The sequence below is a fragment of the Stegodyphus dumicola genome, chromosome X1 (assembly GCF_044657685.1).
Source record: "Stegodyphus dumicola isolate Sdum_Otavi_A_Nest chromosome X1, ASM4465768v1".
In the NCBI taxonomy this organism is placed as follows: domain Eukaryota; kingdom Metazoa; phylum Arthropoda; class Arachnida; order Araneae; family Eresidae; genus Stegodyphus; species Stegodyphus dumicola.
In genome coordinates this window covers 164,544,467-164,569,985 of record NC_140780.1, presented here as the reverse complement: position 1 = coordinate 164,569,985, position 25,519 = coordinate 164,544,467, and the positions used below count along the sequence as shown (strand labels likewise).

The 25,519-nt window shown below is 32.4% G+C and overlaps 1 protein-coding gene across 2 annotated transcripts in view; it reads left to right on the top strand.

Moving 5' to 3' along the window:
• Nucleotides 1-16,067, top strand: part of LOC118190046 (microtubule-associated protein RP/EB family member 1-like) — a 62,443-nt gene extending 46,376 nt beyond the window's left edge. For both annotated transcript variants that reach the window (XM_085808563.1, XM_035360735.2), the window contains 2 exons: nt 4,491-4,667; nt 15,917-16,067. In XM_085808563.1, coding sequence (XP_085664689.1) covers nt 4,491-4,667; nt 15,917-15,958 — 219 coding nt within the window. In that variant the 3' untranslated portion in view covers nt 15,959-16,067. The remainder of the gene's footprint in view (nt 1-4,490; nt 4,668-15,916) is intronic.
• The last annotated feature ends 9,452 nt before the right edge of the window (nt 16,068-25,519 follow it).

The following is a 25,519-nucleotide window of genomic DNA, read 5'->3' as shown; positions in this document are numbered from 1 at the left end:
TTTTTGGAGATAAACCAGATAACAGTGAGAATGAAGGAAAGAGATTGCAAAACATTAAAAAAATTTTACAGTCACCGACCACCAAATTGTACTTGTTATTTTTGAAAAATACTTTGCCTTTGTTTATAACAGTAAATATTAATTTACAACAACAAGCTCCTTATATACATAAATTGAGAAGAGAACTTTTTGAACTTTTAATGAATTTATTTGTTAGATTCGTAAAACCATCAGTAATTTCTAAAGAAAATGAAGATGTTACTCTAACGTCTATTCCATTTCAGAAGTATAGTAAACAAAAAGAAAATGAAAATTTAGTGATTGGTGCGGAAACAAGACTATATTTAAAAAATGCCAAGTTGAATGAAAGTGAAGTGAAATCATTTTTCAATTCTGTGCGAGCTTTTTTTGTAACTGCATGTTCATATATAATTGATAAATTTCCACTGAGTGATCCATTTCTAAAACATGCTGAAGTTGCTGACATCAATTTGAGAACTGAAGTCTCATTTTCATCTGTTCTTTACTTGATGAATACTTTTCCATCCATTATTGATGAAAAATGTCTTAATCAAGTAGAAATTGAATTTTCCATGTATCAAGTAGATGATTTGAAAGAAATTGTAGATTTGCATATTGATATAGCATGGGGAGAAATTGCCAAATTAAAAAATATGAATGGGTGTATTAAATACAAAGTATTGCCTTCTGTAATGCATGCTGTCTTAATAATACCTCATTCAAATGCAGCTTGCGAAAGAATTTTTTCTATTGTTAAAAAAAAATCAGATGGAATTTCGACCAAATTTAGGTCTTAAAATTCTTGAAGCAGTTTTGATTGAAAAAATAAATATGCAGGCAAATGAAGAACTGTGTTATAAAAAAACATTCTCAAAGTCAGAACTTAAGCTTGCTAAGCATGCTACATATAAATCTTTGCATTCATAAATTATGCGTATTTTGTTTAATACTTATATGTATCATTCTTGGTTATTTAAATTTTATTTCCCTGTAGAAATCATATCCAGAATAAAGATATGATTTATAGCTTCTGATTTTTTCTATGATTAGTAGTGATTTGAAGTACTTTTTATTAGTGAATGCTTGAGGAGTTAAAAGAAAATTTCTAATTAAATGTGCATATAATTTACAAGGTATATTTTTAATTATTCAGTTTTATATGTATATGGATTTTAAATGTAATAAAATTGATTACAATTAATTATTAATTTAAAATTAATGAATGGTTAATTACAACATACGCTACGCGCAGATTTTCAAAGTTGTAAAAATGTCGTTCGCGCGTTGACTACTGACAAGGTTTGCTATGTATACATAAGGAACATTAAGAGATGAAGCATTTGAAAATATTTTTGGCAGTTTTTTAAACTACCAGTATGGGATGTGAAAAATGCTTTAGAGCTGCATATACTTTGGCATGAGGTCTAAATTGATTGAATTCTTTTATAATAATAAAATGTTCCCCAGTTCCGCCCCCGTTGATATTCCTCTCAGGGTTTGAGTAGTATTCGAACATTGCCAAATTTTACAGTAAGTCAAGTTATAAAATGTGTATTTTATAATAATAAAATGTTCCCCAGTTCCGCCCCCGTTGATATTCCTCTCAGGGTTTGAGTAGTATTCGAACGTTGCCAAATTTTACAGTAAGTCAAGTTATAAAATGTGTTTTAAAATATTATGTATGCATGGAATTATTTTTTTTAAATTAGAAATTTGGCTAATCTTTGGAATATGGTAACAGGTAGTTTGGCGACATTTTGGTAAGGCGATAAAGGTTACTAGCTAGGACTTTAGCAGTGTACATGGATATAGTCAAGAGTGTGCGCAATGCCATTTTTGTGCAATTTGGGGATGTTTGTTTAAGTGAAAATAGGTAGACAAGTACATGGATGATACCGTGTATGTGCAATTCTTAAAAACGCGGCAAGCAGTGGGCGATTCTGCACTTTGTCCCAATTTCGCACCTTATCTTCGTCATGATTAAGCACTTTTGTTCCATAAAAGTTCTAGCATAAGCGTAATTCGGCTAGCAGATTGTTGGGAAAAAATGTTGGAAATGTTGAGTAAAAAAAAAAAAATGCCTTTACTTCGTGAAAACAAAATGGCGTCCAAACAAAAACTAGCAGGTTGCTGTAGCAGGGTTGGTCGCCAAATTTTCACCAAAAAATCGCCAAGTTACCATAATCCAAAAATTAACCAGAAATTTTTCACATGAGGTTTCACAGTATATTAAATTGAAACTTATTTTGTATTCTGAACTTCTATGACTAACTAAATATTGCTTTCATTATTTGCCTTTAGATATGTAGTAAGGATTACATTATTTTTTAGAAATTTCATTATGTAACATTTTGAGAGAAGATAACACATTGGAAGAAGATAATTTAATAATTCTTGCTTGTATGATATATCTTTTTAAAGGTTGAGCAGAGATGTTTCTTCAGTTGACTCGAAAATTTCAGAACTAAAACTACAGATCTAGTTTTGTGTTAATTATTTACTGTAATTTTTTATTAATGTTTTGTTTAAATATTTTAAATGTCTTTTTTTGAATATTCAGTTCCAATAAAAAGTTACATTTAATTTGTATTGTATATGCTTATATTAAAAAATTTTCATCAAAAGTCTCTCGACTTAAAAAAAAAGCACTTTTTTTAACCTCATCCTAATATTACAGGGATGATTGTTTGGCAATTATATGTTATTTAATATGATAGCTATAACTGCTGCTTCATTGCCATTTTGTAAACAATAACTTTCATTCCAGAATTTATTTGCAATACATTATAAAACAATAAAGCTGTCATTCATGTCATAATTTTTACATAATTATGACATAATTGAAAAAATTCAGTATTTAAAAGTTTATGCATTGCACTGAAAAAATCAAATTTCATTTCTGATTTCGTTCATTACCAGTAGATGAAATGTATTGTAAGCATTTCACTTCTTTTGTAAATGTATGTTTTTATGCATGCAAAATTAGTTTTAAGTTATTCTTTTAACTAATTATATTTGTGCTGACATTTTACTATAAATCCCTTTCTTTTAATATGACAAAATTTCAGATACACTAACAATCACTCCTTGTATGATTTACTCTTTTCATGTGATTTAAAAAGGGAAATTATTTAGACTTAACTAATTTTGTGATACAATTGATTGCTGAAGAAAATGGTGGTTTAGTATGCAAATATTGTGCAGTGTTGTGTTTTAAAGTTGTGCCATAATTAATTTACCCTCAGCACAGCCAATGTGCACTAAGTGGCTAGATTGTGATTTTCTTAAAACATAACTGGAGGTCAAGGAATTTCGTTCTGTTTGAGTGGCAACCCTATAATTTTGCTGACTATTTTGCTATAAAAAAACTGATTTTGTTTGGCGGCTTCTAATAATGGTCATCAAACAAATGCTTTATATTCCTTAATATGATGCTGTGTTGTCAATATTTAGCAAAGCACATTGTTAAGAGATGACTTCTTGTTTCTCACCTGAAATACTTTTTTTATTCATACTATTATTTTATAATCTCCACGCATGATGTACTAGGACATGGGAAACTTCTTATGCCTTATATTAGAAAATCCTTGTTTTATTTTCCTCTCAGTACTTTGTTCATTTTATATGTTTGAAGAATACATTTTTCAGTGTGATGTGTCTAGGTAAACATAACTTTCCAAATAGTTATCCAGCAAACATAATCTCCATTAGTGCAGAAATGTATAGTTAAAGAAATTATATTTACCCACACATCAATTTCTTACATCATATATATATATATCATTATAAAATAAGAAGAAAAATAAATAAAAATATTATAAAGATCAGAGTGCACAGGTGTGAACTAACAGTAATATTTATACGGATGACGTGCTTGTACAGTTATGGTCATAATTAGTCACAATAAAGTTTCAACAAGTAGTGATCTCTGGTGAGTCTGCTGCATCTCCGAGGATACTTGTACCACAAGTCAGGAATCATTGATCTAAAAGTCATTAGTGACTGGTGTCTGTATTTATTTACATTATTATTTGCAAATATTCTCTCTCATTTTAACCATCTCTGTATTCTTAACATCATGTTCAGTAAATAATCTGCAGTGTTTTAATAGTAAAACTCAAGTAAAAGAGTTGGCATTAGAGAGATAAACAGTATTATATGAGATAAACAGTATTATATTTTGGAAATAAATACCATGCTGTTTACAAAATAAAATTTGTGTTTTTCCATGTAATAAATCCCCCCTGTTAAATAAGGCATATGATAAACTGTAAAATACAGTATATATTGCTAAAACTATTTCTAGCTTATGGTGAACTTGTAGGAATTAGGAAAGTAACTTCACAAATAAATCTTCAAATGATCAGACATATTATGTATAATTAAAGTTTATTAATTTTTAAATGAACTTTTTTTATTCAAGGAATCATAAGAATGGATTATTGCATTTAAACTGTATAATTACTTAGGTAGCACAAATGAAGCTGTCACTTGAAACAGTCGAAGAAGAGCGGGATTTCTATTTCCAGAAACTGAAAAACATTGAACAAATGTGCCTTCATTTTATGAGTGAAACACCTGAACAAAAGCAACAAGGAATTGATGAGGTTATTAGAAATATTATGGATGAGCTGTATAAGACTGAAGTAAGTTGCAATAGAACGCTTCATATTTATAATGTAGAGATACTTTCTGGCTGAAAGGTAAAGTGAACTACCTTGATTTTATAAAATTATCCTGCAGGTATTTAGTACATCCGTAATGTTTATGTAAACTACTAGTAATATTAATATATTTAGTTAGATGTACACTGCTCAAAAAAAAAAAAAAAAAAAAAAAAGGGGGGGGGCAGTCCTATATCTCCCGATCTACTGGGCCAATTGACAAAATTCAAATTGCGTTCTTCATGTCTCGAAAGCGCGACTTAGGATATATATTAGATTTATATATAGCACTATTCTAACATAGGTATTTTGACACAAAATCGGACTTTTTCTGAAATAACATACCAATTTTTTTACATATTTCGATTCTACGACTCAAATTACGCCTGAATATGAAATTTTGTAAAATTTGGAGCGAAATTTACGGAGAAATTCACAAATTTATGTTGGCACTTTTTTGTCAGTTTGCGCCAAGAATAGTTCACTTGGCGAACTTCTTAATATATGGCAACCTAGTTTCCTTTCCCGTGAGAGGGAAAAAAGTCACCATCGTTCCTTTTTTCCAAATAATATTCTTTATATTATATTTTTAATTATAACTTATTATTTTAAGTAATTTTTTCTTTTTCGAATTTCATTTGAATTGTTTAAGTGCATGGTATTTTTCGAATAACTGTTTTAAAAATTTCTATTTACCTATAAAGGTGCAGCGTTTATTTTTTTTCAAATAGTTTTCTTTATATATATTTTATGTCATAGTTATTATTTTAGGTAATTTTTAAATTTTTATAATTTTTTTTAATTGTTTGTGTTGCATTGTCCCTTCAGATAATTGCTTTAAAATTTTCTATTTATTCCTTCGAACTGAGCATTTTAAATATATTTATTAATATAAATTTTCCAGAATTTAATTTTATTTATTTGAATTGCGTTTCTTTCGGAGGAATACTTTGTAACCCAGACTACGATGCGTTTGAAAACTGCATATATTAAAAGAGAAAATACAGTAAAGCACAGTTAACATGCCTTTCAATGTTCCGTTCAGAAAAGATATATATAAATAAGAGAGATGTATAACCGACATTTTAACTTAGGATGACTTGCATACACTGCTTTAAACAGTTTTATCATTGTGCCCATTGCTTTACACAACTTTATCCTACATTTGGTTTCTTAAATGTTATTCATATTTTAGTCAAATATTTTATTTTTGAAATCATAAGAATCAAATATCATAAGATTAAAAAGTTTTAAATTTAAAAAAATACAAATACTAAATTTTACCCAAAAATTTATTTTTTCTTCTCTTTTTCTTCAAGCATTCTACTTTATTCTTGCTCTTTTCTTTAGGCATTCCGGAAGTATATTAAAAAGCATCCAACTTTTCGAAATATCTTGATATTTCTGACAATCATTTTAAATAAAGTTATCGCCTTCCATTTCATAAAGGCCCACAAACGGCCGAGCTGTAAATTCGCTGAACACTGGTAGTTCACTCCAGGGTTCGAATTCCAGTAAATGGGCTGGTTGCATGGGCATTTTCGGGGATTTTCTCATGTGTACCGTGTATGCCAGCTGGTTTCCCTTAGAAAGGTCTTCACAAAGGCATCCTTCCTTTTAGGCAGATAGCCCTGCTTTGACGTAACTTAATAATCCAGTTCAATCCATTTCATCAATATTTGGTCAGACCCTTTATCAGTCTTTAGAGGCTAACCATTTTGAAGGTATGAGATGAAAAGAAAGACTGGTTTCATCAAGAGGTTTTGGTTTATTTAATTATGGCAAAGCACACTAGGGCTATCTGCTTAAGGGTAGGAATGCTTTCGTGGAGGACTTTCTAAGGGAAACTGGCTCGTATAAACATTACACATGGGGAAAACCACGAAAATGCCCATACAGCTAGCCTGTTCGCGGGATTCGGACCTCGGACAGAACTACCAGCGTTCAGCGACTTTACCGCTCAGCCGCTGTTTCATCAGGAGGAAAAAGAGAACATCTTTAGGTGACATCCACATACATCACTGGATAAACTCCTGAATCTTCAAATAATTCGAATGAGAAAATCATGGGATTCTCCATTTATGATACGATATGATGTTCTATAACGTAATTTAAATTTATACAACCATATAGTCTAAAATCAGTCGCTCTTCACTTTAATCTGCAATGATATCGTTTTTGTCTTTTCTGTTAACCACAAGCTCAATTGATGGTATTTGCTGGTGTACATGTCCAAGTAGTTTTTCTTTGAACACCTAAATTCTTTGAAGTATCCTGAAAGTATATTCAAAAGCGTCCAACTTTTTTAAACATCTTGGTATGTCGGACAGCCAAATTTCCCTGCAAATTTTTGCTTACTTTTCTCCCTGATTTTCTTCTTTCCTTCTACAGTTATTTTCAGTGCTCACACAAGAAAATTAAGATTTTTCCTTTGCTAAACTTTCATAAATTCTGCATTCTTGTCAATTTTTTAATATATCAATTACATGAATTGCGTTTCAGCTGAAGACACCTTCTCATTTTCTAGTCATTTTAACTATAAATAAAGTTTAAAGCGAAGTCCAAAGGATAAATATTTTAATTAAAAGATTTTTGCTAAATGACAAAGAAATAAAACAGTCCAGCAGGGTTTATTCTGTACCACAGAGTAACCCGATTCTTATATCGGCTGAAACAATCTAAATCATATTAAAGATCATGTTTTTTTATACAATCTATAACCCGAGAGAAAAATTAGCTTCTTAAAACATTCTTTCTAAGAGGATTAATATAAAAGATTATATTTATATATACATTTTTAAAGCTGGGACTTGAACCAAACTGCCAAACTTTTAAAGTTTAATTTACATGGGTTTTTTACACGTTTATAATTAAAGTTTCAATTTGAAGTGGCCATAAAAGGAAAACTACTGGAGCAAATCTTATCAAACTTGGGAATCATGTAAAGGAGGTTATGAGAATTTATTTTCCGCGGGAAAAAAAAAAGAGTTCAAAAACTCACCACCAGGGGGAAAATGGCACTGTATGCAATATTGTTAAATGAAATAAGACATGAAAACATCTGTTTAAAATGTGTTTAATAGTTTCCGAAACGTGTTACAAAGCATGTTCAATGTAGCGTCCAGCATTTTCCGAAAGCAAGTTAAATCCTGTTACTGCATTCTCAACAGCAGCTCTTAGCATATCAAGAGGAATGTTACGGACATGTCAGTGTATCACATTGTTCATTTCTGCCAAATTGTTTAGATTATCACCCACCATAAAGAGTGCTTTAGAGATAACTCCATAGCCAAAAGTCACAGAGGTTGAGGTCTGGTGGAAAGAGGGAAAGTGTCGGGATATAAGACGTTCATTCGTGAAATGTTGCCTAAGTACACATGTGCAACACATGTGAGGTGGGGCCCAGCCCTGCATAAAAATCGTAGTATCTAAAATGGCACGTTACTGCAGTTCATGTATCACAAAACATTTTAACCTTGACTCTAAGTGAGCTGCAATCACAGTGGTCCAGCTGTCGACTGCTCTTCAGAGAAAAATGGTTCAGTTATGAAATAAGCTGTCTGCAATAGGAGAACGCAATGGAACTAGATAGATAACGTGAGGGATATCTTTGGCCCAAATCGATTGAAAGCGTTTAGAATCAGTATCTTCATGTTTTAGGGCCGATTTCAGGCTTCAAAAATTACAAATTAGCGATCTGTAAGAAAACGATTTCCAGATTGTACGCACTTGTGCAAGTGATTTGCGATCTCACATTTTCTAATCACTAAATCAAGGTTTTCACGAACGAATTTCTCACTTACACGGATGGCGCACTCGACTTTTATCGAATTTAACGCTTTTAAATGGTAATTTACCTACTTCAAAGTTTCTTAAGAGTATACAACATATTAAACCCGTGTAACAAAAGGTTAAGTTAGATTCCGACCCATATTTCGTTTAACAATATTGCATACAGCGCCATTTCCCCCCCTGGTGGTGAGGTTTCGAACTTCCTTTTCTTTGCGGAAAATAAATTCCCATTACCTCCTTTACACGATTACCAAGTTTGATAACATTTAATCCAGTAGTTTTCCTTTTATGACCGTTTCAATGTGGAACTTTAATCATAACCACTCTGTATATTATTAAATTTTAATTTGAAGCTACGCGTTATATGTATACCATGCGTAAATTTTTGGCTTTCATGGAAAAATAAAGAATCGAAGCAAATATACTTAGGATAATGGACCAAAACTGAAAGAATTTCCCCTCCCTCCGAAAATAAAATATTGAAACTTCGACCTTGAATTTATTGGGTTATTGAAATATTTAATTTAACTTATCTTCTTAAGTCCTAGTTCCAACAACAATTCCGTCAAAAATTCCGAATTACTTAAGCTGAAGTAAACGATTTAGTATATATTCACTGTATGTTAATAAAGTAATCAGAGTGTAATAAAAATAGATTATAGAATTTACGCTGATGCAACTTTTTGTCTGACTGCACAACATGTTCTGAAAGAGAAGGCTTGTAGAGATCTGTTTTTGACATGCCTCTAAAAGTAGATGTCATACTCTTTTGTGTCTTCAGTGTCAAAAATCTTTCCTTTGAGAGGCAACTTTAGTTTTTGGGAAAGAAAAAAAAACACAAGACAAATTTGAAGAACATGCAGGACGAGAGTACACATACTTATTTTCGGAACACAAGCAGTTCTCCGACTGGTTATTGAATAATGAAAAGATGCATTGTCATGCAATACAAAACATTTGGAATACGTTTTCTGATTGAACACGTCATCTGCTTAATTCACAGCCATTTACAAGTCAACTACTTGGGCAATTGCAGAATCGTTTTGATCCTGAGCTTGTAAGACAAACCTAATATCACTGGATTTAAACACTTCTTTAATCTTTCGAGAATGTTCCTTCTTTAGCTCATATTCCAAGAATATTAAGTGAATACAATTATTGCAAAAGAAATTGAATATTCATTTGCACTATGGCTTGGTAGTTTACTAACGAGTTAACAAAACTTAAATTCTGCTTTTTGTGTCTAGGAATACAACAATATTTTAAATATTTACAAATAAAATATTAAATTGGAGATTTAATTGGAGCCTCACCAGTTGCCTATCATTTGAAGATTGTTAAATACTAATTGTTTGTTGCGAAGTCTAACCCAAGCTAGCATGGTCGGTTGTTGTAGTTTTCTAGGTTCTCTTTACAAAGGTTCTCTATGAAAGCATCTTAATCAAATAGCTCCCATGTTCTTTCTATGTTCAAATAACTAGTTAACCTAGTTTAAGCGCGATTTCCAAGGGAAGTTACTAGCAAAACCCGAATACTCATTAAAAATTCTGTAGCTTGCCAATCGGGAGTAACATAAAAGATAAGGCGCCAATATTTAAATTGCTATTACGGTACGCTGTTTCTAAACTTAGATGGTCATTCCTTAATAAAATAGCCCACTAACGGCCAACCGGTAAAGACGCTGAACACTGGTATTTCGGTCCGAGGTTCGAATCCCGCAAACGGGGTGGCCACATGGGTGTTTTCGTAGTTTTCCCCATGTGTAACGTGTATAACAGCCAGTTTTCCTTAGAAAGTCCTCCATGAAGGCATCCCTCCCTTTAGGCAGATAGCCCTCGTGTGCTTTGCCATAATTAAATAATCCAATCCTTAATTAATTATAATTGATTTGTAACTTCTACTAGAACTGACGGTAAGAATTGAAGTGCAAATGAATAATATCGTGTGCAATCTTGATTAATATAAAATAAAAAATATTTGCACAGAAAAATATTTGCATTCAGGCAGAAAGTTTTTTGAAATATTTGCAATTACTTTATAAGAATTTATTAATAACCGTAATAATCACTTATTATATTACTGATGATTAGGATTCAGTTCTTGACAATTACATTCTAAATTAGAATTTTAAGGATATAATGAAAATACGCTACGCACAAAAATACATTTTAGGATAAAAAATGAGTTGATTTTCTATGTTTTAAAACTTCTTAAATTCATTTAATAAACATCGTATCCTCGTTGTTAATTGAATCCAGAATGTTGGGTGTCGTTTATATAATTATTCTTACTTGTCTACAGAATCTACTAACGTATTCAGCCATTAAGTAGCTGCAGATCATTTCTACATAACCATTGAACTTCCATTAATTCAGTCTCTAGAAGGTTGTACGTTTATATCGTAATTTGACTTTTATAAAAATGATTATTCTAAATCTTATGTTTCTATAAAATATACTGTGCTTTAAAAATATGGATGATAGAATCAGCCGCTCTTTCAGCCACTTCAAAAGCAACAGTTTGTTTAGAAATAAATTATGCAGTTAATGTCATAAAATTCAAATAAACATCAAACGTAAATTTTTAGTTTTAGACAATTCGATTTAGACGAAGTAAAGTAGCAGACGATAAAATGCCGAAGGTCAAAATTGACTTACCAAAATTTACTCTTATTAAAAAAAAAAAAAAAAAAAAAAAAAAAGTGAGAAATTAAAAAAAAAAAAAATAGATTTCATATAGTATTAATAAATATTTATTACACATCATTGAGGGAAAAAATGTCATATAATTCTTGAAATTTTACTTGAAATTTAAGGTTAAAAACAGCTGTGGCAATTCACTGTGACAAAAATCCATAGACCACATTTGGCGTTATTATCGCTAAAAAAAAAAGATGCCAAATTTCAAAACGCGAAAATATGTAAATTTGTGTATATCATAGAAAATTTTGAATAAAAAAGTCTAATTTTTTGCAGGTATGCTTAGAAATACACCTACTTTAAGATGATGGTAAAATTTTTTTTTGAAAAATATATAAAAATTATTTAAAAATAGAAATTTAAAAAATAGAACACAAAAAATAGGTAAATTTTATTTGGAATGAACCTAAATTTCGAAATGTGAAAGGAAAAATCAAAAAAGTTTAATAAAAAAAGAGATATTAATAAATATTTGCCAAATTCAATTAACATTGAGGAGCTAAAATTTTGAGAGCTAATATTTTAAAAACTACTCGTACGATTTTTACAAAACTTGGTATTCTGGCATAATTTGAGTCGTAGAATCGAAATATGTAAAAAAATTGGTATGTTATTTCAGAAAAAGTCCGATTTTGTGTCAAAATACCTATGTTAAAATAGTGCTATATATAAATCTAATATATATTCTAAGTCGGGCTTTCGAGACATGAAGAACGCAATTTGAATTTCGTGAATCGCCCCAGTAGAACGGGAGATATAGCACTGTCCCATTTTTTTTTTTTTGAGCAGTGCTTAGAGCAGTCAAAAGTTAATCTGAAATATGACTTCATATTAAATTAATTTTTTTGTGCAGTTAATTAACAGTTATCAAAAGTCTTTTCTGCCACTGTATGTCAGTAATTGCCAGTATCCTTGGACAAATCATGGCCTTTCGTTTAAAGTTTGTAAACTGCAAATATTTTGAAGTATTTTCTGCTTAGAAATTTCTATGTTCATTTAAACAAAAGCATGATCACATGCTTAAAACAGTGTTGATATTGTCCTCTTGCAACTTCCATTAATGACCTGCTCGCTTTATAAGGTGAACTTAACCCATAGACCTCATTATGAGGTCCTAGGACTTTCCCACATATTCTTTTCTAATTCTTTTAAAGTTTTTATTCCTAGCACTTCATAACTTTTAATAGCTTCTAGTTTTTATTTGTTCTTTTATTTGATTTTGATATATGCACACAACCATTCTCTCGATATTTTAGTTTCCCAGGGAGGCAAGTGATAGGGATTATCTCATTTAACTAGCTGTCTTCATGTTTTTCTCTTATGTGTACTGTCATTCACATTATATGTAATTTTAGACACTTAATTCCTAGTTGTTTTCTTGCATTAATCCATTTTACAAGAATGGTTTTTACGCCCTTACATTTTTTCTATAATATGCATAATCATAATAGAAATAATTGCACATAAATAAAAATAACATTAAAACTAAAAATATGAATAAAAGTTTTTGAAAAAATTATAAGATTTATGTTTTATTATATTTTGTAATACAATTTTTAGTTTTACAAATATCAAGTTTCAGAAACAAAGTCACATATTCTAGTACACAAAAGTTTGATTTTAATTAATTTAATCTAGTGTTGCAATTTTTTTTAATATTTGTCATAAAATTTCTTAAACCTTAAATTATCTCGTTCAAAAATATTTAACATGTTTATTGTTTTCCATAATAAATTATTGGCTAGTAAGAAAAGGAAAAAGTCAGTTATGTTGCTTCGTGATGTTTGATAACGTTTTTGTTGATAACAGTGGGTATATTTCTTTCATATGACTTTTAAATTTCTGAATTTAATGTACTCATTTGTTTTGAATAAGTCTTGTATTTTAACATCCTCCTTCAACATAATCAACTCTTCATGCATCATAATATAAAGATAAAATATATTGTAGTTTAGTGTCCTATGAGCCATGCTGGCACTTTCAAATTTTCAGTGTCGTGGAAGTGAACATTAAAAATCTAAATTTTGCAAGTGGTTTATAAATACGTAGCTTCTGAGGAAATACAGTCCTTTTGAATAATGCACAATTGCATTAAGTTATGGGATTTCTTTGTGATTCAGTATTGATATAAACAAATCAATTTTAGAATCAAAAATCATCATTCTAACTTTAAATGAGATTGATGCCTTTTCCTTGCAGTTGAGTGGCATTGAACAATGAAAGAATATCAGGCAAGGGGAATATATATTTATTGAATTTTTTTAATTGTATTGACATAGGGTCAACTTCAAGCAAAAATTCTATCACTGTATTAAAAATGTATTGAACGCGGTAAACAGTTACCTTTGGAGAGCCAGTTATCTCCACATGAAGAAGCAAACTGTAGCTTTCATCATTGTAGTAATACAGTTGTGTAAAAAAGATAGTTATTATTAATTTGATATGGAGCTTTAAAACAATGTGAAGCTCTTCCTGAATATTTTTCACAACTCAATGTTACCTGTATGAAAACAGTGAATAGTCCAAAATATTAGGCATTTTATTTTTCCAGGTATGCTAGAAAGCCTTGATATTTTTGAACTACCATTGTCACACCATCACAAAAAGCTACAGCAGCATTAGGAAAATGTTATACTGCTCAAAAATATTTTCAAAACAATAAAGTATGTCTCTTCTATATGTTTTGAAAGACTTTGCACAAAAAAAAAAAAAAAAAAAAAAAAAAAAAAAACTTCTGCCATTTCTTTGATAACATTGGTATAATAATGCACATAATTATTAAAATGCTCTTCCTTCCAAAGGTCAATTCATCTAGCTGTAAGACAAATAATATTAATCCTTAGTTCAGAGATCAGTGGTTCAATAGTTTCAAACATTTGTTTTGTACAGCGTTGAACTGTATTGTTGCTGAGTGATGATGTCAGTGGTGTCAAACAAGATTTGCCTCTCTTTGAGCACATTAAGACTATATGTTTGGGATTTTTAATATGTTTCAAATTGTTTTCTTTTGTTTCTGCATGCATTCTTGTTAAATGAGTCTTTTATTTTGATGGTCTCATTACCATTGTCGTTAAATTTTTTTTCACAAATGAGATGTAAAGGTTGCTGCATTTCCGTTTAATGATTACATGCTAAGCATTAAATGTTCTTCAGAAATATTATTGGCATTTTCTTTTTCATGTGATGTCATTAATTTCTAAGAACCCATAAACTTTAATGTTTAAATTCAAAAATGAAATTATTCAAATTGAGTTACTTTTCATATAATGATGTACAAGTTCATGTAACAAAATCAACAGCTAAAAACACACTGCGGATATGGTTGTATTGTGGTTCTAGTGATCACTTAATTTCCCTTCTGCTGTGTATCCTTTTCCATTTTGGTTGAGCAACAGTTTTTGCAGTTGGTGGGGTTACATGCTTCAAAGGTTTCTCCTATGACAAGAAGGGAGAGGAAGACCAGCCGTTAGCTTATAGAGTTCTTGTCAAATGTAGAGGGCATACTTACATATTGATGACATAGCTGCTATTTGACAAGAATTTGTCCTAAGTTTCAATAGCCAACATGTGTGAAAGAATTGCTGTAGATTTTACTGGGGGTAATTAGTTTTGTATGCTTTGGGGATATTTTTTTAGCAGTGTTTTCTTGTGTTCCTACATTGTACTTTTTTAATTGAACATACTGCATAAATATATTAAAAAAATATATTAGATTTTTTTCCCATGTTTATTTTGTATGGTTTCTTTTTTACTACACTTTTTACTTTATATCAATAGTCAGTTAATCATGAATTTTATTAATAAAGTTTTTTCTAATTAGTGGGATTTTGATAGCACCAATTGATTTATGGTGCATGTTTGGATATTGAACCCGTGACCCGTACTGACCCTCTTTACAATTTCATTACCCTAGGGCTCAATACTGACCATGTTGGGAACCCCTGGTTTAGAGTCACTTGTGTTGTTATGACTATGAGTAGTTATTCCGGCTGATCAAAAATGTGTGCAAGTGAAATAAAATTTGGAATTAGGTTTATGTGAGTTATGGAAGAACTGGATAGCTAAATTTCATAGAATCAAAAACACGGAACACTTATAGCTACGTAATATAACAAGCAAGCAAAGATAGCAAATCAGAGCCAAGAGCAGATTTTATTAAAAATGCTTGCTAAAAACTAGTGTAACCTCAGCTAAAATATCTGTTTTGTATCACTTGACTTCCCTGGCAATTATGATTATTTGGCAAACAATGTCTGGAGCAATATCACAAACTAATATAGCTTTCATTAACTTACCATACTACAAGATTTTACATTTCTGCATGTTCATTCACAGAAGACGTCATTGATTGGAGTGTGAATTACATGCTTATTTATAAAAGCTGATTGTTCATGACTAGCAGAATTATGTAAACTAATGGAATTTTAAGTAATTGCTTCTAATTGTAATTATTATATCTGACATTCATATAACATATATGAATTAATATCCTCTAGTGAAAATATGCGTCTTGTACTTTCTTAATAATATAATATTTTAAATATAGGCAATATAATAATAAAATATTTTCAACTACCACCACACCCCAAAAAAGGGAGGGGGAAACTTGGTTTGAAAGTTTTATTATTTTTTCCAAAGCAATTTTATTAATCTTGTATTAAGTCAATTTTAAAATGAAAACAAAAATAGTTTGAAGAATTATTTGCTTTTAAGATTTACATAATATTTTTTACATTTCAGGCAGGCGCTGGTGCTTCTGTAGATTCCACTGAATCTGAATAATAAACCATGTTTCACAACTCATAATAAACAGCTGCTAAATAATATTTTACCTCACTAAAGGTCATTTGTAACTGTATTTTTCTTTAATAAATTAATTTTAGGTCATGAATCTGTAGCCATTTTTATAGTTCTATGTTTTTGGTATCAGCTTTATCCTTCTTTGAACTTTAATGCAATACATTATTGAATGGTCATTTTGTAATGTATTTCAACAGTCTGAGTAATTTAAATTACTTGCATATTGATAAAAATGCATTTGTATATATATAATAGTGTTGAATGTGCAATTTAGAAAAATATTTATTAGAAAACCATTTCTTGTGCTTCAATTATGCACTTTCCCTGCCAACTTCCATTGTGATTTTTTGGGGGTACAGGGGACATCTGGTGAAATTCAAAAGCATACAGCTAAAATAAATAATCTCTAACATTTAGATGGGGAAATGAGGTGGCTAATAGTTAGGATATTGGAAACAGGGCAACCTCAATTGCAGGTTGCTAGATACTTTAATGTAATGCCCATAGTTGTGTACAGCTTATGGGAACAGTTTAAGGACATCAGATTTATACAGAGAAAGCCTAGGTGAGATCATCAAAAAGCCAGGATGAGCAATCAAGATCAACAGTCATCCATTAATGCAAAGGCATACAGGGGTGCTATAACTTTTCTACTCTCATGATCTTGATGCAGCTGCAAATAGCTGAGATTTTAAGAGTTACTGTTTCCAGACAGCAGTATGAGAGAGATCTGTTCATAAGACCTGTTGTTGGTGGCTCCCTCATTTCTACGATCAGAAGTGTTTGTTTAGCATGGTGCAGAGAACATCAGCTTTTCGACCAAGATGCTGTGGGAGACCATTCTCTTCACAACTGAGTTCTGCTTCAGCCTAACCACTGAATCATGACATAACTTGATCTAATAAGAGCCAGGACTACCAACCATTGTCCTCCAGTATCCGAGAAAGCGATCAATATGGCAGTGAAGGTTTGATGCTGTGGGTAGCATTGTGTGGGAGGAGTGCATAGACCTTCATATCTGAAACTGGTTTTCTGACTAAGCAAGCTGTACAGAAGAGATATTGAAGCCCTGTGTGCCATTTTTCAAAATAGTGCAATAAGCCCTCAGTTAATTTTTATGCATGTCATCATCTTTATAGAGCTAATAATGAATGATTTACTGGAAGTAATGAAAGATAATTGGAAGGAGTTATGAATTTTGTACATATGTAAATTATTTTAGTGAAATTATGTGAGAAATAATATGAAATGCTTGAAAGAAAAGAAACAGCTGGGAAAATAAGCTTATGAGAGGGCATGTCTAATATTAAGTACATTGCTTTGGTGAAGTATCACCAACCTGGCGATGGTGGCGATATTTTGGTCTGCCCCTTGTATGACTAATTTATACTGTAATTGATTCCTATATGTAAAAAATCAAAATATCATCAATAAATGCATATACACCATTGAAACCTCTCATCAGCTCATCGATAAACCTTTGAAAAGTGCTGGATGCATTGCAAAAGCCAAACTGCATACGAGTGCTCTTGAAAAGCCAAAATGGTGTACAGATAGCAGTTTTATGGACATACTCGGGAGCAATCAGAATTTGATGAAATGCTTTGACTAAATCTACATGGGACAATATGTTGCACCCATGGAGTTCGTTAGTAAAATCAATAATAGTAGGGACCGGATCCTTGTCATTTTTGGTCGGAGCATTAAAGCGCTTTTAAAATCACTGACAGAACACCCATGATTTATATCTTTTCCCCCATATGAAGTGGCAAAGCGTAATTGCTGTTGGATGGGTGAATGTGGCCTAAATCCAACATATGCTGAAATTCCTTTCTTGCAATTTTCAAATGATCAAGTGCAAGCCAACGTGATTTGGCAAAAATGGGGGGGGGGCAAAATTTTCAGTATGATGCTGAACTGAATGTTTGACAATTTGGTTTGAACTTGGAGCTTGAATAATGCGAGGAAAGTCATTTAACAACTTAGAATAATTGTTATTACAAAATACAGATTTAACAGAATGTATACTAGCAACATGCAAAATACCATGAGAATTTAATTTGTTGCAAGTGCTGCTTAAGTGATGGGTTCTAAGATCTGGTTAGTGGTTAAAATAATGTAAGAAATCTGCACCAATTATAGCAGTTTGAACATTACATACATAAAAAGGATAAACTGTTTTCTTAAATTAAATCTAAAGGTAATAACTTTTATTTATCTAAACTCATCTTAGTAGCATTTGCTGCTAGAAAGGTTTGAATAAGAGTAGTCATTTTATCGGATCTTGAAGAAGAAATTAAGAAACAATCACTACCTGTATCGATTAAAAAGTTAATATTGGTTTTGTGATCATGAAGAAATAGGCGACGAGAATTACAAGGTGAGGTGTATATCGCTGCTACTCCTTGCCTTGGAAATTTCCCCAAAAATTGCAGGATAGAGTACATTCATTGGCCTTAGAAGGAAATTTTCAGTGGTACACCACACAAAAAAAGGGGGGACAGTTCTATATCTCCCGTTCTATTGGGCTGATTGACGAAATTCAACTTGCGTTTTTCATGTCTCAAAAGCATGTCTTAGGTGCAGTGTTAGATTTATATATAGCATTCTTCTAATATAGGTATTTTGAAACAAAATCGGACTTTTTCTGAAATGGCATGTGAACGTTTTTCCATATTTCGATTCTAGGACTCAAATTATGCCAAATTTTGTAAAAATCGCATGTGTAGTTTTTAAAAATTGGTGTTCAAAATTTTAGCTCCTCAATGTTAATTGTATATATATTTATTAAAATCTCTTTTTTATTAAACTTGATTCTTCCTTTGATATTTCAAAATTCAGGTTCATTCCAAATAAAATTTGCCTATTTTTTATGATTTGTTTTTAAAATTTGTATTTTTAAATAATTTTTATAAATTTTTCAGAAAAATTTTGAATTGTTCTATAAAATTTTTACCATCATCTTAAAGTAGATCTATTTCTAAGCATTCTTGCAAAAAATTAGTTTTTTATTCAAAATTTCTGAAGATATACGTCAATTTATATATTGGTGCATTTTTGAAATTTGGTGTGTTTGTTGAAAGCGATAATAACATCAAATGTGGTTTAGGCACTTTGTTAAAATTATTTGAAAGTAGAAACAATGGGACTTTTTTCTGCTCATTCACAATGTAAAAAACTAGGAACACTGACTTTTTTCCGGTCCTGCACAATGGAAAAGAAAGGAAAATAGGTTGCCATGTATTAAGAAGTTTGCTAAGTGAATTATTCTTCGCGCAAACTTAAAATGATGCAGCAAATTAAATTTTTAAATTTCTCACTAAATATCGCACCAAATTTTACAGAATTTAATATTTAGGCATAATTTGACTCATAGAATCGAAATATGGAAAACAAATTGCTATGTTATTTCAGAAAAAGTCCTAGTTAGTGTCAAAATACCTATGGTAAAACAATGCTATATCTGAATCTAATATATATCGTGAATATATCTAATAGATATATGAACCTGAATTTCGAAATGTGAAGGGAAGAATCAAATGAGTTTAATAAAAAAAAGAGAGATTAATAAATATATACCAAACTCAATTAACATTGAGGAGCTAATATTTTAAAAATTACTTGTGCGATTTTTACAAAACTTGGTAGTTTGGCATAATTTGAGTTGTAGAATGGAAATATGGAAAAAAAAATGGTATGTTATTTCGGAAAAAGTCCCATTTTGTGTCAAAATACCTATGGTAGAATAAAGCTGTATATAAATCTAATATGTATCCTAAGTCGCGCTTTCGAGATATGAAAAACGCAATTTGAATTTCGTCAATCGGCCGAGTAGAACGGGAGATATAGAAATGTCCCCTTTATTTTATTTATTTTTTTCCCTCAGTTTACCAACATAAATCACTTTTTTCAGAGGATTTCTCACTTTCTCACGTGACTAAAATTACGATTACGAGAATTACTTCTCGAACACCATAGAAATGAAACTTCCTTACAAAGCCATTTTATCTCTTTAAGCAGTTCAGAGTTCGGTGTAAGACTAAGTGATACACCAGAATCAGAACTAGGCTTACATAAGTAGGTGATACTTCCGTTATTTTATCCACTATTTCAGGAGTGTTTTGTGTAGTTAGAGGGGTGATTGATGCTAAAATAGACTGCACATTCGTAGGTAGCTGTTGTAGAAATAATTCCAAAACAAGAGTGTCCACCATATTACGAGTTTCCGCACTTTGCTGTATAATGTGTAAGAGTTCAAATGGCTTTCAATCTCCTAATTGTTCGCCAGCAAGTAAATGATGTATTTCCTGCATTATACTTTAACCACAGCGAGCAATGACTTCATTTTTTAATTTCCCATGTGGATCTGATGTATCAGGAGAAATAATATGCCTCACGGTCATAGTGATGTCGAGACGTAGGTTGGCCACACAGTGATTATACTTAATTCTGGATTCTGTTATAGTTGCAGTTTGATTAAATGTCCTTTGGAATCACTAGCTCAAAAGCAGATTCCATGATTGTGAACCAGAGACAGATCAGAAAGAATGAAAGGAGGTATTTTTACTGCTGATATTTCATCCATTGTTTATGATGTATAGTTAGTTCTGTTTTTGTATTTTATCCAAATCCCACAAAACGATCAGAAAAATGTACTTATCCAGAGTCGGTCACCAATGTGGTAGTTTAATAGTGAGGCAAGGAGTTGTTTACAAAAATATAAACTTTATTAAACATAACATAGATACTTTGACGAGAAAATAGAACTCCTGCATCTCACCACTCTACTGCAGTTCTGGCAGTTATTTTTATAAGTGCAAGTATGTTTGTTGTTTCCATAGCAACATAGTATTTCATAATATTTCATGTTATTGGTTGTTTCATTTCTGTAGCAACACCACAGCAGCACCACAGTAGCAACTTTGTTGGGCTCTATAGTGAGTGGAGCATTTGGGCCCAAATCTTTTCTGTTTACAATATCGCAACTTTAATTTCTTCTCCCAGTCACATGGAAATGAAAAATTCTGGAACTGTTAAGTGAGCATACATTTCTGCTATGATTAGTGAGAGCATCAAATATCCAAGTTTCTTAGTCATCAACGGTCAACTAGAAAATCTGTCACCATATAGCATATTGTGGCCTTAGTTGGTGAACCAAAAGTCATAAAAAAGCTCCTTTCAGGATCTTTGCTCGTCAAGACCATATTTGATGTGCAGTCCTCTTGTCTCCTGAAAATGCATGTTTTATTAATGTGTCTTCACATAATTCTTAGAAGATGTCTAGAGATTGTCTTCATATTAATCTCTAGGAACTTTTAAAAGAACTGATTGAGGAAAACGTGTGTGTGATTGTGGAGGGGGAGGGAATTAAAATCTATAGAGATGGGCAACTTGTTAACACAAAACATGCTATCCTTACATTCTCATCTTAACGAAGTGCTTTTAAGCAGGCTACCTGGATTGCCCCATCAGACCTTATGTGCCGAAACACTGCGCTGTTTTCAGTGTCAGCAGTTTGATAATGCGAATGCTGCACACGATGGAAACCTTTTGTGTGCTTGTTGTTATGTGACCAGTCATGAAAGTCAGGACTGCGTTGCCGATCCAAAATGTGTAAATTGCCATACAGGTTCATCACTCAAGAACTTGCCCTAAATGGAAAGAAGAGATAAAATACAGCATCTTAAAATTGTAAAACAAATCTCCTTTCTTGAAGCTAAGGAGCAGTTTAGCACCAGCCAACCAAGACCAAACGTTTCTTATGCTGAAACTAACAAATGTTATCAGTCAACAAGAACTCAAACATCTCATGAAAATAAAAAATAAAAAAAAAAAAAAAACCACCTGAGCCAAACATAATTGGGAGAGAACATTTTTTAAATCCTCCTCCTCTTAAACAGGCAACATAAAGCTCGGAAATAAAAGCACAAAGACAAAAACAAAAAAGTAAATAAAAGCTCAAAATTAAAAGTGCCCAAAACAGGGAAGCTCTATATAAGGGATTTTTTCTGACTCCGTCAAATCTGAGATGGAGATAGAGGCCTCACAGAACAAAGAAATAGCGTAACAATAATAAACACTCGTAACGGCCACACTCATATCAGGGAACTGTCGTGGCTTCCACAAGGATTTTGTTGGTATCAAACAACTCATCAATAATTACCAACCTGTTTGTATATCAGTGCAAGAGACATTCTTTAAACCTAATAATCCAGGATTCAATGGTAAGAAAGGACAACTCTTTCAGATCATGTACAAGTAGTGGTACAAGTTTGCTTACCTCCTATTAGATGTTCATAGGGTGCCCTTCTCTTACTACACTTCACACAAGTTTGCTTACCTCCTATTAGATGTTCATTAGGAGCCCTTCTCTTACTACACTGGTTACACTTCTCCAAGCTGCTTGATGTACAGCTGAATATCCTGACACTGATTTCTATCGTTAGTGTCTGTCTTCCTCCAAAATGATAGTATTAATCGAACAGATTTGTGCGATTTGATTAGCCGACTACAACACTTTTCCTGGTTGGTGATTTTAATGAACACAATTCCCTGTGCGGTAGTAGAGATACAAATCCATGGAGAAAGCAAATCGAATAGCTACTCCATCATCATTGTCTCTCTACCTCAACAATGCAAAAAATACTTTCATCAACCAACAACGATCTTCCACTCGATTGACCTAGACATTGTCTCTCCGCATCTTACAATTCTGCTCCTTTAGTTTTGGGTATCATCCATTTATTAGTGCTCATATTGCAGTCCTCATAAACTTTATAGGAAATGAAAGTCCTAACTCCAGGTTTTGCTGGATAAAGCAGACTGGGGATTCCTTCTCACACCACGCTTATTTCACTGAAGAAATGGGGAAGAATGTGCAAACTGATCTTGTGGTAAGAATTCTTACTGATAAAATTATTCAAGCAGCTGAATTATCTACTACGAAATCTTCTCTAAGATTCCCAAATTACCCAAGGCCTTGGCGGAATTTTGAATGACAGGATGCCATCAGAAAGCAAAGGAATATTTGGAGTATTTTTTGATGATATCCTACTTAATCATACTTCATCGTCTTTGAATGGACTAAAGCAAAGGCATGTCAAGTGCATCGGATGAGTTTGAGGAATTAGTAGATTCTGTATGTGTCATTGGCAAATTCCTCTACATCGAGCAATAAGGTAAGGAAAAGAGGTAGGAAAGCGTGTGGTATCTTTAAAGACCACACACTGTCCACTTTAAAATTAAATAGTGAAACAAACATCAGCAGGAAAGGAATAGATAATGCCATCGGAGATGCGTCTTCAGCTGTATCAAATACTAGTAACTCATCCTGCATTTCTTTTCTGCTATGTTGCTTTTTGAAAAACAGCCCATTGATTTCAACTCTCGCCTTTCTGAACTGTACAATCAAGATCTAGCTACGATGGACCTGAAGAGAGCTTTGTCACAGACAAAGGAGATCATGCCCCTTTTCTAACGGCGTTAGTTATCCAATGTTAAAACTCTTACCTTGTAAGTCATTGGCAACCTTCTCTTTCTTTTCAATACAGTATGGAAAGCCCGTGTATTTTCCAATGCATGGAGGAGAGCTCTTTTTATCCCAATAGCCAAATCAGGAAAAGTCCCTCTATTTAATGCCCGATCATTTTAACTAGCTGCCTTTGCAAACTGCACAAAAAAGATTAACAACACTCACCTGGTCTACTATTTAGAGATGAATAATCAGATCTCCACTTATCAAAGTGGATTTAAAAAAGGGCAGGTAACTGTTGATAATATTCTGCTCTTAGAAACTGGTATCTGTAAAGCGCTTGTAAAGGAATCACTTCATTGCAATATTTTTTGTATGCAGGGTGTGTCTGAAATGCTTCAACAAACTTAGAGAGATGATAGTACTCATCAAAACGAACAAAAAATGCAGTGGAACATGGGGTCACAAATAACATTTAAAGGGTGAAAATCGCAAAACTAATATAAAAACATCGAAATCGCGCATACTTTGCTTTTCTGCAGAACTGGCTAGTAGTACGAAGCTGTTTTTTTTTTTTTTTTTTTTTTTTTCCCGCTTTGTGCACATCTGGTGAAAAAGAGATAAAAACTGATAGAAAGCCAAACAAATCTATAATCAGGAATCCACGTATGCAAATTTTCCATATTCTTAGAAACAGACCAATAAACGCAACTTTGTAGCAAGCATGTGTTGCAAGTACATGAACCGCCAATGGCGATAGGTAGTATCATTGCGAAAACATTTTGTTTGTGCTTTCAAAGTAGGAATGTCTACCTATTCCCATAACGAAATGGCTGATATGCATATGGTGTACGGTGAAGCTGCAGGAAATGGCCACTTATCGTAGAGGTTATATCAAGAACGATTTCCGACAAGGCATTGTCATTATCATAGCACTTTCGCAAGAATTAATCGATGCTTACGGGAAACTGGGTCTTTCCATGCGAGACCCTGCAATAGAGGACGAAACCGCCATGTGCGCACTGCAGAAATGGAAGAAGTGCTGCAGCCGTTTACGGACTTTCCGACTACCAGTACGCGAGCGGTTTCAGCTGAACTGGATGTTTCGCTCATGTCAGTGTGGAGAGTTCTACGCAATGAACGGATGCACCCTTTTCGCATACATAACGTGTAAGCACTTGACGAAAGTTACTATCCTCCCCCCCCTGTCGGCTGGAATTTGTACGCTGGGTAACTGATACAATGAGGAATGATTCACAATTTTCCTCCAAATTACTTACAGATGAGGCTACATTTATCCCAGAAGGCATATTTAACATGCACAATGCGCATATTTGGTGTACAGAGAAACGCCAATGTCCCGCGAAATGCGCAACATCAGAGTGGTGTGGCACTCTCGGTGATAAAGTGGTGACCCGTACTTGCTGCTTGATCGTCTCCCAATGGTCCAACTTAAATGAGTTTCCTGCGGAATACCTACCAGGTTTCCTTTCTGCGACACATGCCGGCATAAAAAGTTGCGTTTATTGGTCTGTTTCTAAGAATATGGAAAATTTGCATACGTGGATTCCTGCTTATAGATTTATTTGGCTTTCTATCAGTTTTTATCTCTTTTTCACCTGATATGCACAAAAAAAAAGAAAAAAAAAAAAAAAAAAAAAACCAGCTTCGTACTACTAGCCAGTTCTGCAGAAAAGCAAAGTATGCGCGATTTCGATGTTTTTATATTAGTTTTGCGATTTTTACCCTTTAAATGTTATTTGTGACCCCATGTTCCACTGCATTTTTTGTTCGTTTTGATGAGTACTGTCATCTCTCTAAGTTTGTTGAAGCATTTCAGACACACCCTGCATACACAAAATATTGCAATGAAGTGATTCCTTTACAAGCGCTTTACAGATACCAGTTTCTAAGAGCAGAATATTATCAACAGTTACCCGCCCTTTTTTAAATCCACTTTGATAAGTGGAGATCTGATTATTCATCTCTAAATAGTAGACCAGGTGAGCGTTGTTAATCTTTTTTGTGCAGTTTGCAAAGGCAGCTAGTTAAAATGATCGGGCATTAAACAG